Below are 14,508 nucleotides of genomic sequence, written 5' to 3'. Positions count from 1 at the left end.
AATATTAATAAAAAAACTTTTGGGCATTATTACGGAGAAGAAGCACAAAAAAGCAAGCACACGTAAGCAGCAAAAAGACTTCACTGAGTTATTTTTACTGACACTTTAATATTCACGCACGCCGGCAGTTTATTGTCAACAATTTCTCATTCACACTAGCTGACAGTGTGATTAACACAAGCTACGAATGCAACATTTGCCAGCGACTTGGAAGATAGCGCGGTGGCTCAGGGTGTAGCGCTGTCGTTTGACGGATGCGTAAACGTTGGTTCGAGTCCCATTCGTCTTTTTGTATGTATTTTTATAGAAAATTATTATTTTTTGTACAAAAAAAAATGTATTAACATGTGACCGTTAAAATTGTATTATCGTGCATTTCGATTAACGTTTCGTAAATGCTTCTCCATGAAACCAACTTCTACATACATACTTTGCATTCAATTCTACATACATAGCAACAGATAACTGGTAATATTCCTACGCGCATATTTTTAAATATTAGCAACATGCACATTTCAGATAAAATCCACGTACCTACAAATAACAACCAGTTGTGGCAAATGTAAATATGTATGCAAACCAAATTGGTTTATATTTCATTTTGCTTAGCCATTACCTGCGCTTTGCCCTTTGTTTGATTATAAACAGAAGCAAAATAACCCTTCAAATATGCGCATGACAACTGCCTGCTGTTGTGCTACATTTTGCTTATCTGCTTTTCGTATAAGGGGTCACGCACGCTTGTTTTCTGTTTTGCAATTCTCAAACAGTTTCTAACTAAATCGAATCAAGTACTTTTGACATTGCGTTATTAATTTAGCTTTGCGCAGAGGCGATATCGTAACCAATGAGGTTCTACCGAGGTGCGATTATTGCTAGTTGAAAACTTTAACCAATACCCCGCCGTGGAGGACGTGAAATACCGTCCGCCAAGGCAATTTTTGGAAGCCCGAGAGGGCTTGTTCTTGAATACATTCACTTAAATTAAGTAAAAGGTTTTATTCGTTATGGTCCGGTTATGATGCACTTTTCGCATAAATAAATAGGGTTCGAAATTTCAGACGTTGGTATCGATACTGAGTACCATGATACAAAAAAGAAGGTAGTTTCAATAAACAACTTTTGACGGATAATAAAATTTTTTGAAGTTTCATAAATTGTGAGTATTATTTTGGTTCAAATTTACTTTTACATTTCTCATCAGATTTTGCAAAAAATTAGGCTTTGTGATTAACGCGTCATCATTAAATTTCACAAATTCTTAATTTATGCAAAATACCTGAAGTCGGCTTGAAGAGATCGCCCTCCGATAAACAACTAACAGATCCTCGTTTAAAGTACAAAACCGTGTATCGACAAAATGCACAACTGTCACATACGCAGTTGCATTAATTGTTTGTAGAGAGTAAAACACTCATATTTCAAAAGGTTCTCTTTTTTTACAAAGAAATCGCATTTCAGGACGAATGGATAAGGCTTGAGCCAAGAGCTTGTGTGAGCAAATGCCATTTTTGGCAAAAAATGTCAATTACGCGGTTTTGCAGAACGACGATACGCGGTTTTGTACTTTAAGCGACGATATGTAAGCATACACTATCGTCATGCTTTCTGAACCTAGTCGTCAACCCCATTTTCGAAATCATGTAGCCGGCATAATTTTCTAGTTTATCATATTCCACATCGTTGAATGTACTGATAAAATCTTCTGGTTAAAAAAAAATATTTCTTCTAGTGATCAGGTAGCATGGATTTGATGAAATGTCATAATTTTATTAAAAGTCAAATGGTTAACAACAACAACGAATGTCATTAAATGAAACTACCTTCTTTTTTGTATCATGCTGAGTACTCACAGGCTTAACCTAATATTCGCGGCTTGCGTTTTGGTACGCACGCCGTCTTTTGTTTTTTTGCGTCACCCGAAATTGGCTTGCGCTTGCGTGCGCTTGCATTTGATTTCACTGAGCGAAACGTCAAATCAAAATGTCACGCAGAACAAAAATTGGAAATTGAGTTAGCTTCATACGCACTCCGTTCAATTTCGGTTGGTCCCATACAAGTTGTATGTGCATGAGAAATTTTTGACAGTAAATTGGCGGCGTGCGTGAATATTAGGTTAGTTAGCCTGTCATACTGGCATCGAGCTTATGGTATCGATACTCTAAAAGTATCAGGGAAAAAGTATCCATACTACTCAGTATCGGATAGGCCTGGGTAACGGCGCAAATTTTTTGGCGCTGACACACTAACTCCAGTGCCAATGTCGGAACCAGCACAGTGTGTTGGCGCAATGGCGCCTCTTCAGGCTAAAGCTCATTTCTTTTATTGCTGCACGCTGCACCAAAGGGAATTAATACAAGGTTATATCGGTTGAGAAAAAACTCAAGGATACCCAAGTTCAAAACCCAAAAATACAACAAACCCATCATTTTCACATTCAGAAGGACCGCGACGAACCTTGTATAAATTCGCCTTGTGCTGCACATTTTACAAGAGAGACTTCTATTTCGGGTGTTCTTTGCTTGTTCTTTGCGACACCCGGTGTTGTCAGTGTTCCGGTGTTGAACTAAGGGGAATTAATACAAGGTGGTATCAGTTGGGCAAAAACAACTCAAGTATACCCAATTTCAAAACCCAAAAATACAACAAACACATAATTTTCACATTCAGAAAGACTGCGGCAAATTTTAGCAACACCACCTTGTAAAAATTCGCCTTGTGCTGCACATTTTACAAGTGACACTTCGCTTTTGTGTGTTCTTTGCTGGTTCTTTGCGCCGTCTGGTGTTGTCAGTGTTCCGGTGTTGCTGGCGCCATTGCGTCACTGAGTTGTGACAATCGGTATCGGCGCCAGTAACTCAGCTCTCGGTATCAGCGCAATGGCGCGGCGCCGCACTGTGTTACCCACGGCTAGTATCGGATTCATTAAAATACGTTTTTTGGGATACTAAAATTATTTTATTCTTCAATTGTATATCGTTGCCTTAATATAGAAAGGCCCTATCTCACATCGTCGCTGAAATGCGCAAAGCCGTAACTGACTAAAATCTTTTATTGCATAAAACGATTTGGGGCCACATAATGCGATCAAATGCATCATAATCAATTAAAACGTAAATTTTCGATTTTTAGTTAGTTACGGCTTTTTGTATATCAGCGACGATGTCAGATAGGGCCTTTCTATATTAAGGTAGCGATATCTTGTTATTTCCTGAAATTAAAACAATAGAAATTTAACATATTTGATTTTTATTTCATTGCAGAACTTACTTTCATGTTAGAAGTAATTTTAACGTTAAATGCACATACATTCATACACATATGTATATATATATATATGTATATATATATATATATGTATATATATGTATATATATGTATATATATATATATGTATATATATATATATGTATATATATATATATATGTATATATACTTTCAAGAATTTCAAATTTTATTAAGAAATTTTTGTAAACTTTTTGGGTATGCATTTCTGTATCCTATTCAATTTTAGTATAATAAAGTGGAAGTTTGAATTAAAAGTCAATGGTAGTAGGCTACACGTAAACTTGAATAGGTTGCAAAACTGCATACCCAAAAAGCTTCTAAAAATTATGCCTTTTCGTGAACTTTGCGTAAAGTTTTATGGCCTTATTCATAAAAAATAAAAAAGGTATATAAACTGAAATATGTATGAAAATGTCATTTTATTAAGCTATTTAAACCTACTTTATTTTGTATGAATAAGGCCATTAAACTTTAACTTATTTGGTTTATGTTATGTAACAGACCACACGAAATTTCAGTTTATTTTAAGTGATGGACAAAATTGAATGATAGTAATCCATATAAGCAAAGAAAATTGGGTTGCTAATGGAAGACAAAATTTAAAAAGTGTGTTTTTTAAAAAGTATTCGATACTACGAGTACTTTGCAAAGTATCGAGTAAAATCACCAAATAAGGTATCGAGTATTAAAGTACTCATTTTTATACCCCCAGTATCGATACTTACTCAATATCGATAGTATCGTTCGAACCCTACGCATAAACTTCAGACTGCAATTTCGTATGTACTTCGCACTAGGGTTGTACGACTTCACTAGAAAGTCGACTTTTCTATCTACTCTGTACAGTCAACTTTAAAAGTCGACCGATCCACGAAGAAAAGTCGACTTTCAGGCTAACCTAATATTCACGCACCGTCAATTTACTGTCAAAAATTTCTCATGCACATACAACTTGTATGGGACCAACCGAAATTGAACGGCGTGCGTATGAAGCTAACTCAATTTCCAATTTTTGTTCTGCGTGACATTTTGATTTGACGTTTCGCTCAATGAAATCAAATGCAAACGCACGCAAGCCAATTTCGGGTGACGCAAAAAAACATATTCGACGGCGTGCGAACCAAAACGCAATCCGCGAATATTAGGTTAGCCTGTTTGTTCGACTTTTTTAATAAAAAGAAAATGTATTAAGTATACTCTGCATTTAACTTTAACTCATATATTAGCTATAAATATATGATTCAGAATACGCCAAAAATATCATGATTTACTAGTGGTCTTTAGAATAATTAGGGACTCGATATCGAACAGAAAGTATCGATATGGTACTCATTTAAAGTATCGCCTTAAAAATATCGGGTACCCATTAATATCGGAATAAAAAGACTCGATATTCCAAATATCGATACCAAAATCCAAAAAATTTTTCTGAATATAGGTCTCGTATATAGGCCGCTGTGGTGGTGTAATGGTTAGAAGTGCGCAAAGCTTGAAAATGAAAACAGCTTCCCAGTAAGACATAATCGCCGTTCAGAGTCGACCTAAAACTGTAGGGACCCCTTTTGTGCCACAACATTAAGGCGCGCGCGACAAATCGGAGGAGAATCTCGGTCAAACACTAACATATTGTGTAACAACACGTTGAGATTGAGGTGTTGACTTAAAACACCGAGGCCGCGGGTTCAAATTGCACCACATGCAATCCTAACTATATTACAAATTTCTACTCTTTAAAGTCCAATTTATATCGGGAAGAATTGTTAATAACATTATCCTTGTAATGTGAGTTTATGTCATTCGATACGATACTAGGGTTCTGGTACTCGATTCCAAAAAAGATCGTTTTAAAACTATCGAGTAGAAAATATCGGTATCGAATGCCAAAAGTATCGATATGGTATCGTATCGTATCGAAATTCGTGTCCCTAAGAATAATCTGTAATTTAGTGAAATTCAATGCTAGGTAAAGAAAAAAAACAGACACTAAAGGATTTTTAAAAATTTTGAAAATCGTTCCAGTTATACAGCATGAAAATGCTTATTTTTGAAAAAAAATTTAAATTCTCACAAAAAAAACTCTAAAAATTTTTTGAATCGATATTTGGTAATTACGGACAACTTTTTGAAAAATGTGGCCTTTCCGATGGAGCAGAATTGGCGGGTATTGGTAGAAATATAAATATAAGAGCCACTTTATAAGCATGGATAAATATGGGAGTAGCCCAGACATCTAGTGGATTGGGACTATCCACACGACTATGTCGCATATTAACTGGAATCCTACCAGCAACGTTTTTAGCGGTGTTTAAAATTTTGTACCTTACGGATTGGTCAAATTCGAACCAAAGACTGTCTGTAAAAACTTACATAAACTCAAAAACTCAGAAAAACTTTCTTGCATGAAATTGTTAAAATAAATATAATAATAATATAATATGTTTATCTTACCTCATTATTAATTGAAGGTTGTGGAGACAAACGATTACCAAATTTGAGGATTTGTACTGTTGTACTATCATTAAAATTCATTTCGCTACCACACTTTTCACATTTCACTTCAGTTTTATTGACAATTTTTTTTTAAATACGACCAAACAGCACTCCGCGCGCTTGTTAGAAGATCAGTTTTTATTGGCAAATAAATTTAAAAAAAAGTCGAGAGTCGAAAGTGAAAAGTCGACTTCAGTCGACTTCCATAAACTGAAAGTCGATCACTAAAATTCGACTTTTAGGAGTAAAAAGTAGATTTTGGTCGAAAGTCGAAGTCGACTTTGCCATCCCTACTTCGCACGTATTTTGTTTGTATTCCATTACCCAGAAATTAGCAGAACACTCAAAAACTTAGAAATCTGTTGAGTTTAGATTTTGCTTCACATTTTCTTAAGTTGCATTTTTATTGCACTGGTACAAATGGTTGTGCGAGGTTATGCGAAGTATGCATAATCAGACCTTTAAGCATGGATGAGCGTGCATAGGAGCAGTGTTGCCAGGTCTTCAGCATGAGAAAACGTCCCTCTTGGTCCGAAAAAAAACGTCATTTCCTACCCAAAAACGTATTTTTGAAATGAATGTACAATAACTGTTCTTATTAAACTTTCATTGTATACAAAGGTACATATGTACGTAAGGTATATTAAAATCTCATTTCGACAGAGCACATTTAGAATGCATTGTAAACTGGTTTGAGATCGTTAATAAAAAATGATTTTATACATACACTTGTGATCAGCTGATTAAGTCATCAACATTTTGATCGATTTTGGCTGTTTTTCGATTGTTTATTTAATGTTTATTATTTTTCCATAAAAGCCAAGCTCATTTTATAACAAAAAAAATATAAATCCACATTTCATTTCACTTGTGCAAAAATGATAAAAAATCTGCAAATTTAGCTATATTTTCAACTTCTTATTCAGATTTTTTAGAATTTTTTTAAGTATGCAGTTTGATAGCCCACTAAATTTCAAGTTTAAAGCGGCTACATAATCGCGTTGATTTTTAATATTTTTTTTTCTTGTAGACATTTGGTTAGGGGGTCGGTGGTCGAAAATACTAAATTACTTCTGCTAAGAAGGAGTATAGCAAAATTTCAGCCTTTTTTGCATTCATTACACTTTCAATGAAGTCTTAAAAAAGTCGCCAACTTTTTTCTTTCAACCAGGCTTTGTCCAAGAATCCAAAAAAAATGCGCGTATACTTGGTTTGTATCATATTTAAGTCATCTGTGTCCAAAGAATAAATATCTTTTGAAGCAAAAAATTTTTAATTAAGATAAAAGCATAGTAAGGTAAAACCATGATAAAAACATTACAAGGTAAATTCATTCTCTCAATTCGTCGGCCATGATTTTGTTCTGACGTTTGCCAACATTTTAAAATCATATAAAATTGAAAATAATAAAATTAAATTGTTCACGATTGTTGTTGTTTGAGATTGAAAATGAGAATGTGTGTGTGAGTTTGAGTTTTGATTTTAAAATTATATTGTTGGCAAACGTCAGACTGCCTCTCAATGGTTTTACCTTGTTATGTTTTTATCATGGGTAAAACCGTTCTCTCAATGCGTCGGCCATGATTTTTTTTTTTGAAGTTTGCCAACATTTTAAAATCGTATAAAATTGAGAGTAAAAAAAGGAATTGTTCAAAGTTGTTGTTGTTTGAGATTGAAAATGAGAATGTGTGTGTAAAATTTTAAAATTAAATTGCTTGCAAACGTCAAGAATTTGAAAAATACCTCTCAGCGGTTCTACCTTCCTATTTTTTTTATCATGATTGAAACTTCTTAATCGAGTTCGGAGATGTTTGCGTTAAATATTTAACACCAAGTCATAAAATCTGTATCTTTCGTTCGATTTTCAAAAAGGAGGTAGGTGTTAAATGAAAGGGCTTGCCCTGTAGATGTGTAATATGGTTTTAGTTTTGTGGCATACGTAAGAAAATCAAAATCAAATTATTTCATAAGTTAAATAAATTTCCCTAATATGGGTATCAATCGAAATGGTCTTGAATAAACTTTATTTTTTAATTACATTTAGGAGGGTGAGCGAAATTAAAGGTTAAGACAAACAAATTTTAACCCATTACCTCCCGCCTAAAAGGGTAATTTTGACCCTTACTTCAAGAAATCCCGCAAAAAGCAAATTTGGAAGGTCGTTCGAGGATTTATATATTCTAAAAAATTATTCTCCGGAAAATTTTACTAGGGGCCTTCTCAGGCAAAAGCTTCATGCCATCAACGCAAAAGCCTCTAAACATTTAAAATAAAAAAACAAAAAAAACAGTTTTTTGCAAAAAATTTCTTAAATTTGAGTTCGGAATAACAGTTCTTCCTGGCACAGATTTTTGTCCCGATGCATCCGATCGAAAACCATGTATTTTTTTTACTTGCATCCCTAAGACAAATGGAGTGCCACACACAGTGATGGCAAATTTAGTCAGAAACAAGAAAGTTGAAGAGTTAATTTTTTTGGAAATAAATATGAAATTCGATTTTTTCTAGAAAAATTCGATTTTATCCGAATTTTAGCAACACAAAGTTCGATTCCAAAAATTCGCCATTTTGGAGCTAAAATTCGAATATCGAATTTACCCATCCCTAGTCTGTTCCATAACATAAACCAAATAAGATAAAGTTTAATGGCCTTATTCATAAAAAATAAAGCAGGTTTAAAGAGCTTAATAAAATGACATTTCCTTACATTTTTCAGTTTATAAACCTTTTCTATTTTTTATGAATAAGGCCATAAAACTTTACGCAAAGTTCACGAAAATGCAGAATTTTTTGAAACCTATGCAGTATGCAGTTTTGTAACCTATTCAACTTTACGTGTAGCCTACTACCGTTGTCTTTTAATTCAAACTTGCACATTGTTATACTAAAATTGAATAGGCTACAAAAATGCATAGCCAAAAAGTTTACAAAAATTCTTAATAAAATTTGAAATTCGTAAAAGTATATATATATATATATATACATATGTATGTATATATGTACATTTATCGTTAAAATTACTTCTAACGTGAAAGCCAGTTCTGCAATGAAATAAAAATCAAATATTTTAAATTTCTATTGTTTTAATTTCAGGAAAGAACTAGATATCCGATTGAAGAATAAAATAATTTTAGTTCAATGAGTCCGATACTGAGTAGTATCGATACTTTTTCCCTGATACTTTTAAAGTATCGATACCATGAGCTCGATGCCAGATTGAGTACTCAGTATAGATACCAAAGTCTGAAATTTCGAACCCTTGGCGTGGTACCGTTCACATCAACAAGTACAAGTTTTTCTCATTACGTATAACTGAACATATTATCGGAATTGTTAGAAATAGGGGTTAAACAGGGTAACGGCAGTTTTGAGAAAGGTGAAAACTATATTTAATACTTGCGCCGGGTATTTAATGTTCGGCTCCACCCGAACTTAGACTTTTTTACTTGTTTTAATTTAATTCGTAATTGAAAGTAACATTTCAACTATTTATAATTGCGATACCAACCTTTTAAAAATCGGTTAGTAATTTTTTTTTTTAATTTTTTTTACATAAAAAAGGGTATTTTTTCCTTTAAATGTGTTTTTTCTCAAATTTTTATTACGAAGTATATAAATATGCATATCAGAAGAAAGGGGATTTAATCGTCTTTACAATGATACTAATTTTTTAAAAAACTGTTTTTTTGTTTAAAATAATTTTTTTTATTTAAAATATTTTTTTTTATAAAAAAAAGGTATTTTTTCCTTTAAATGTGTTTTTTCTAAGATTTTTATATACGAAGTATACAAATATGCATATCGGAAGAAAGGGGGTTTAATCACCTTTACAAGGATATAAATCCAGAGAAAAGGTTAATTTTGCCGTACAGTGTAATTTTAAACAAATTTTCTATGACGGAAATTTCAAGTGTGTTAAAGCGTTTTTTCTCTCGCTTACAGTTCGATTTCCGTTTTGGATGGTAGCGATGGCTTTCGCATTTTCTCCATCAATAGTTGTGACAAGGTTGAGGAAATCTACGCCAGAGATTCGGAGCATATCATTTTGATCGAGCGCCTATTCAATAGCTCCCTTGTGGTGATGGTCACTGCCGAGAAACCGCACTGCTTGCAAATGTTGCACTTCAAGAAGAATCAGAAAATCTGCAATTGTGTCTACCCTACGAATATACTCAGCATACGCATGAATCGTACGCGTTTGATTGCCTGTCTAGCGGAGAGCATACACATTCACGACATACGCGACATGAAGATGCTCTATGCCATTGAGAATATTGCACCCAACGAGCTGGGCTTGTGTTCCCTATCGCTAAACTCGCACTTAGCCTTTCCCATCTGCAGTACCAGCGGTGAGCTGCGTCTCTACAATGCATCCAAACTGAAGTCAGGCATCACAATTCGGGCGCATGAAAGTCGTTTGTCGGCATTGAATTTCTCACCTAGCGGCCAACTGCTGGCGACCGCCTCGGAGCGTGGCACTGTGATACGTGTGTTCTGTGTGAAGACTGGTCAGCGCGTGCAGGAGTTTAGACGCGGCGTGAAACGTTGCGTACGCATAGCATCGCTGGTATTTTCGGTTAATGGACAATTTCTCTGTGTCACCTCGAATACAGAGACCGTGCATGTATTCAAAATCGATGAAAAAGCTGTGATGACGGCGCTAGAGGGTGAGTAATATCGAGGAACTAGTGGATGAACATATTTCTAAAATCACTTTTACTTAAATTTTACTCCTCCAGCTGACGCTTTGAAAGCGTCAAATACTGCTGCAGCTGCTAAACAATTGGAAAAGCAGTCGACGCAGCCGGGCAAAAGTGAAGCGCAAATTGAAAATGCTGTAGCGCCAGCTGCTGATGCATCGCTTGTCTCCACATCGCCGGGCGCCTCGGGTAGCGGCTGGTCCGATTACTTTTCGAAGGCTGTATCCTCATATCTCTTGCCAACGCAAGTGAGCGATGTGCTCGCGCAGGATCGCGCCTTCGCTACGGCGGTCATAGCACAGCCTGGCATGCGTCACATTTGTGGACTGACATACGTGCAGAAGCAATTGAAGGTGTTGATCGCCAGCGAGGAGGGTTTCCTCTACATTCACGAATTCAATGCGGAACGTGGTGGCGCTTGCAAATTGGAAGCGGTACATGATCTACGCGGTGCGCTAGACGGTGTCGTAGGTGAGGAGTGTATTAGTTTAGAAAATATTTGTAAGTTAGTAGAATATAAATTTAGTCTACTACACAAACCATCAAGATAACAAAGCTAAGGCAGGATTATTAGTCATTCTTGTTCGTAACAATATTAAACGTTGTAAGGCAATCTTGTATCGCACAAAAGCTATGTAAGCCACAACTTTTATGCCCGTGCTGGTAAGCATGGACAATGACAACATCCGATGAGGCGGCTCCGCTGGCTGGGCCATGTCGTTCTAATGGACACCACTGCGATAGAAAGACCAAGTGGAAAAGGACTTGGCTTCACTTGGCATTTCCAATTGGCACAAAAGATAGGGCTGACCAGTTTTAGACTATTTGTCCCGGTGTCCCGGTCCAACCTTAAAATGTCCCGGGGTTCGTTTAAGTGTCCCGGTTTTCAATTTATATGCCCAAATTTTAATAAGTTCAAAAATCACTACCGGTGTCCTTTGTGAAATAGTTACATGTCCACATAGTTGGACTTTGCGCAAGCAATATTTGATGATCGATATCCACTCTAAAAAAATTGTGTTTAAATTTGCGCATATTAAGATAGGTAACCAGTTTCCTCTCTTAATGAGTGCAAATTTACACACTGTGTTAACTAAATTAAACACTGCTTGTTTACTTGTGCTTATCATATGTTTAGCGTAGAGCAAATTTAAAATATGTGTGTTTATTGAATTCTAAACACTTAATGTTCACAATTTCACAGTTTACACATCAAATGTTTAAAATTTGCTTTAAAAGATTTTTGTTTTAAATTAACGCTTATGAAGAGAGTTAACTAGTTTCCCCTCCTGCAAAATCAAACACTGTCTGTTTACTTTTACATACCAAATTTATCGCGTAGAGCAAAATTACACATAAAATGTAGAAAATTGAGTAAATGTCAGCACTTAATGTTTATTATTAGTAGAAAATGTATTTTTACTTTCAAAATTTTTGCAATTTTAATCATTTCATATGTACATCTATGTATATATTTTAAACATCAAATGTTCAAAATCAAATCTTGAACATCTTATGCGTATATTTACATAGATTCTGGTGGAAAATTAGGCACTTTTCAGTTGTAGTTATACATGCACTTTTTAGAGCGTGCAAACTGCCCTTTCTTATTAGCATCAGCTGTTTTTTATTTGTTTTGCTTGTTTGTTTTTCGTGCGTGCTTTACTTCCAATGTAAGTTTTCGCGACAAACTTTATAGAACATAAAAATGCCAAAGAAAGAAAGAAAGTATAAACTCCTTCCCGCTTGCAAAGAAGAGTGCGTCATTTGTTTATGATTTATTTTGGAACAAATTACCGTCATCCCTTGTCAGGATTGATTTGCAGGCAAACCGGTTTCGGCGTTGTGCCATCTTCAGTGTAATTTTTCGTTGATTTGTTTTTTAACGTTATAATACCTTAAAAGAGAGTCTCACTGAGTTGTCAACCCCACCTTTTTTAACACACCTTGGCCATACCTAGTAGTCATAATTGTTGTGTTAGATTTACCACAGTGTCCCGGTTTGGCAACAGAGATATCCGGCAGCCCTAACAAAAGAGAAAAGACTGACGTGCTTTGTTGAACTCGGCCAAAATCGCCTAGGCGGTTACAGCGCCAAATAAGAATATTAAATATGTACATGGGCCCGTAGTCATAGAGAATTAATTTCAACTAAATTTAATTTTGATTAAAAAGGTTACAACAACCATTATTCCATAAAAAAAAATAAAAATAACAATTAAAAGAAAAAAAGGGTGAAAAAAAAAATTTTGCTGGCAGTGGGATTCGAACCCGCGACTTTGCGGCGTGGTAAATCGGCAATACTGCCGCAGACACAGGGTGAACTTATTAAAGCACTCATATATCTTTATATTGCCGAGTTAATTTTTACGTTTCATATGGATAGCTCTGTTCTTTCATTTTAACAAAAAGTTGTTACGAAGTCGTGGGTTCGAATCCCACTGCCAGCAGAATTTTTTTCATATCTTTTTTTTTTTCTCTTAATTGTTATTTTTATTTTTTATTTTTAACGTAATTATAGCTGTTGTTACCTTTTCAATTAAAATTAATCCAATTAAAAAATGGTTGATTTGACATATATGTATGTATGTATGTACATATACACACATATCTATATTAGACTGCACCAAAAAACCAAAGATGTTATTTTTAACGCATCATTTTATTGATTTTGTCTTAAAAACTATCCGAATAAAATTTTATTCAATTCGGACCACGGCAAACCGTGCTGATTTGCAGTCAAAGTTATCAGAATAAACTTAGTGCAGTTGGCTTGTTTTGTTAATTTACTAATTTTTCTTCTGTATAAGACGGTATTGCTATACTCCCTGCAGTATCAGGACATAATATTGAGTACATCTGCGTTTTTGGTTTTTTACGCGGGAGTTAAGATTTTTTCCAAAGGACCATAAATTATAATATTTCCAAAACTTTACACAAAATATGAATACCTTAATGCCTATCAATTGAAAAGAGATTTCGAAACAAGATTAATCATAACTTTTCAATTATCATTTTGGAACATGTCAAATATGTTCTTTAAAAATATTATCCTACAAGATTTTTAAATTTAAATGAGTTTGAATCTTAGATTAATTCAAATTCTACTAATATATATATATGAGGGTACTAAAGGAAAAAAATGTTTCAAAATATATTTTTAAAATTTTTAAATTAGTACTGCCACATTAATTCCTTAATCAACCCGTGAGAACATGTCAAACAGTAAAACACTTTATTTTATTTTTTATTTTTTGTGCAGAAGCAAAAGAATTTGTTAAAAAAGTTGAATATAAAACTTTAATGTTCATCATACGGCCCTGTCAGACCAATTAAAAATAGTCCACAATTGCAAATTTTCAGGAGAAATCCTGTCGTCCTATTAAAATTTTAACCAAAAAAATCTACAAGTTGTAATCGTCGTAAAACAATTTTAACTATACTCACGTATTTGTGTTCGTACATCCTACTGTAATTTACAACGATTTTTAATTTTCGATTTTAACAAATAAAGATTAAAAATAATAATTAATATTTGAGTTTAATTTTTCGCTGCATGTAATTATTATTACTTGATTTTTATTTTTTTCGACCAAAAATAATGATTATTTTATGATTTTTATTTTTTCACTCAAAGATAATAATTATTATTGAGTTTAACTTTTTCACTTAAAAAGCTATACCAGCGTGATTTCCATCGAATCCTTTTCAGAGGTAGCGACACCCTAATAAAAGGAATAAGTCCCATAATTTTCAGGTCAAGATTTCAGTAAGTTGCGTCGTTTTCAATTTTATAAATAATCATTATTTTTAAGCGGAAAAATAAAACTCAGTAATAAGTATTATGTCTGAGCGAAAAAATAAAAATCATGAAATACGCATTATTTGTGATCGAAGAAATAAAAATCAATAATAATTAGAATTAAAATGCGAAAAAATAAAAATCATAAAATAATAATTAAATTCTGATTTAAAATTTAAAGATGCAGATTTACCAGAAATGCATTAAAATATGGCAAACATATCGAA

General features: G+C 34.0%; 2 protein-coding genes and 1 non-coding gene across 3 annotated transcripts in view; all 3 read left to right on the top strand.

Moving 5' to 3' along the window:
- LOC118749925 (cGMP-dependent protein kinase, isozyme 1-like) overlaps nucleotides 1–10,950 on the top strand; it is a gene marked incomplete at its 3' end in the record, with an annotated part of 51,424 nt that extends 40,474 nt beyond the window's left edge. The window contains 2 exon segments of the mRNA XM_036484687.1: nucleotides 9,722–10,446; nucleotides 10,519–10,950. Of these exon segments, the coding sequence (XP_036340580.1) occupies nucleotides 9,722–10,446; nucleotides 10,519–10,950 (1,157 nt within the window).
- On the top strand, nucleotides 819–959 carry LOC118749933. Its single transcript, XR_004994312.1, has one exon. It is a non-coding gene; the product is annotated as a U4 spliceosomal RNA (small nuclear RNA).
- A 1,237-nt stretch (nucleotides 10,951–12,187) lies between the features above and the next one.
- LOC118749931 overlaps nucleotides 12,188–14,508 on the top strand; it is a 4,009-nt gene continuing 1,688 nt past the window's right edge. Inside the window, exon 1 of the mRNA XM_036484695.1 lies at nucleotides 12,188–12,207. Within this exon, the coding sequence (XP_036340588.1) occupies nucleotides 12,188–12,207 (20 nt within the window). The remainder of the gene's footprint in view (nucleotides 12,208–14,508) is intronic.

The sequence above is a fragment of the Rhagoletis pomonella genome, unplaced genomic scaffold (genome assembly GCF_013731165.1).
Source record: "Rhagoletis pomonella isolate Grant_MI unplaced genomic scaffold, Rhpom_1.0 Rhpom_scaffold_00091, whole genome shotgun sequence".
Lineage (NCBI taxonomy): Eukaryota > Metazoa > Arthropoda > Insecta > Diptera > Tephritidae > Rhagoletis > Rhagoletis pomonella.
The sequence above is the reverse complement of the archived record's forward strand: the minus strand, read 5'-3'. Positions and strand labels throughout refer to the sequence as shown.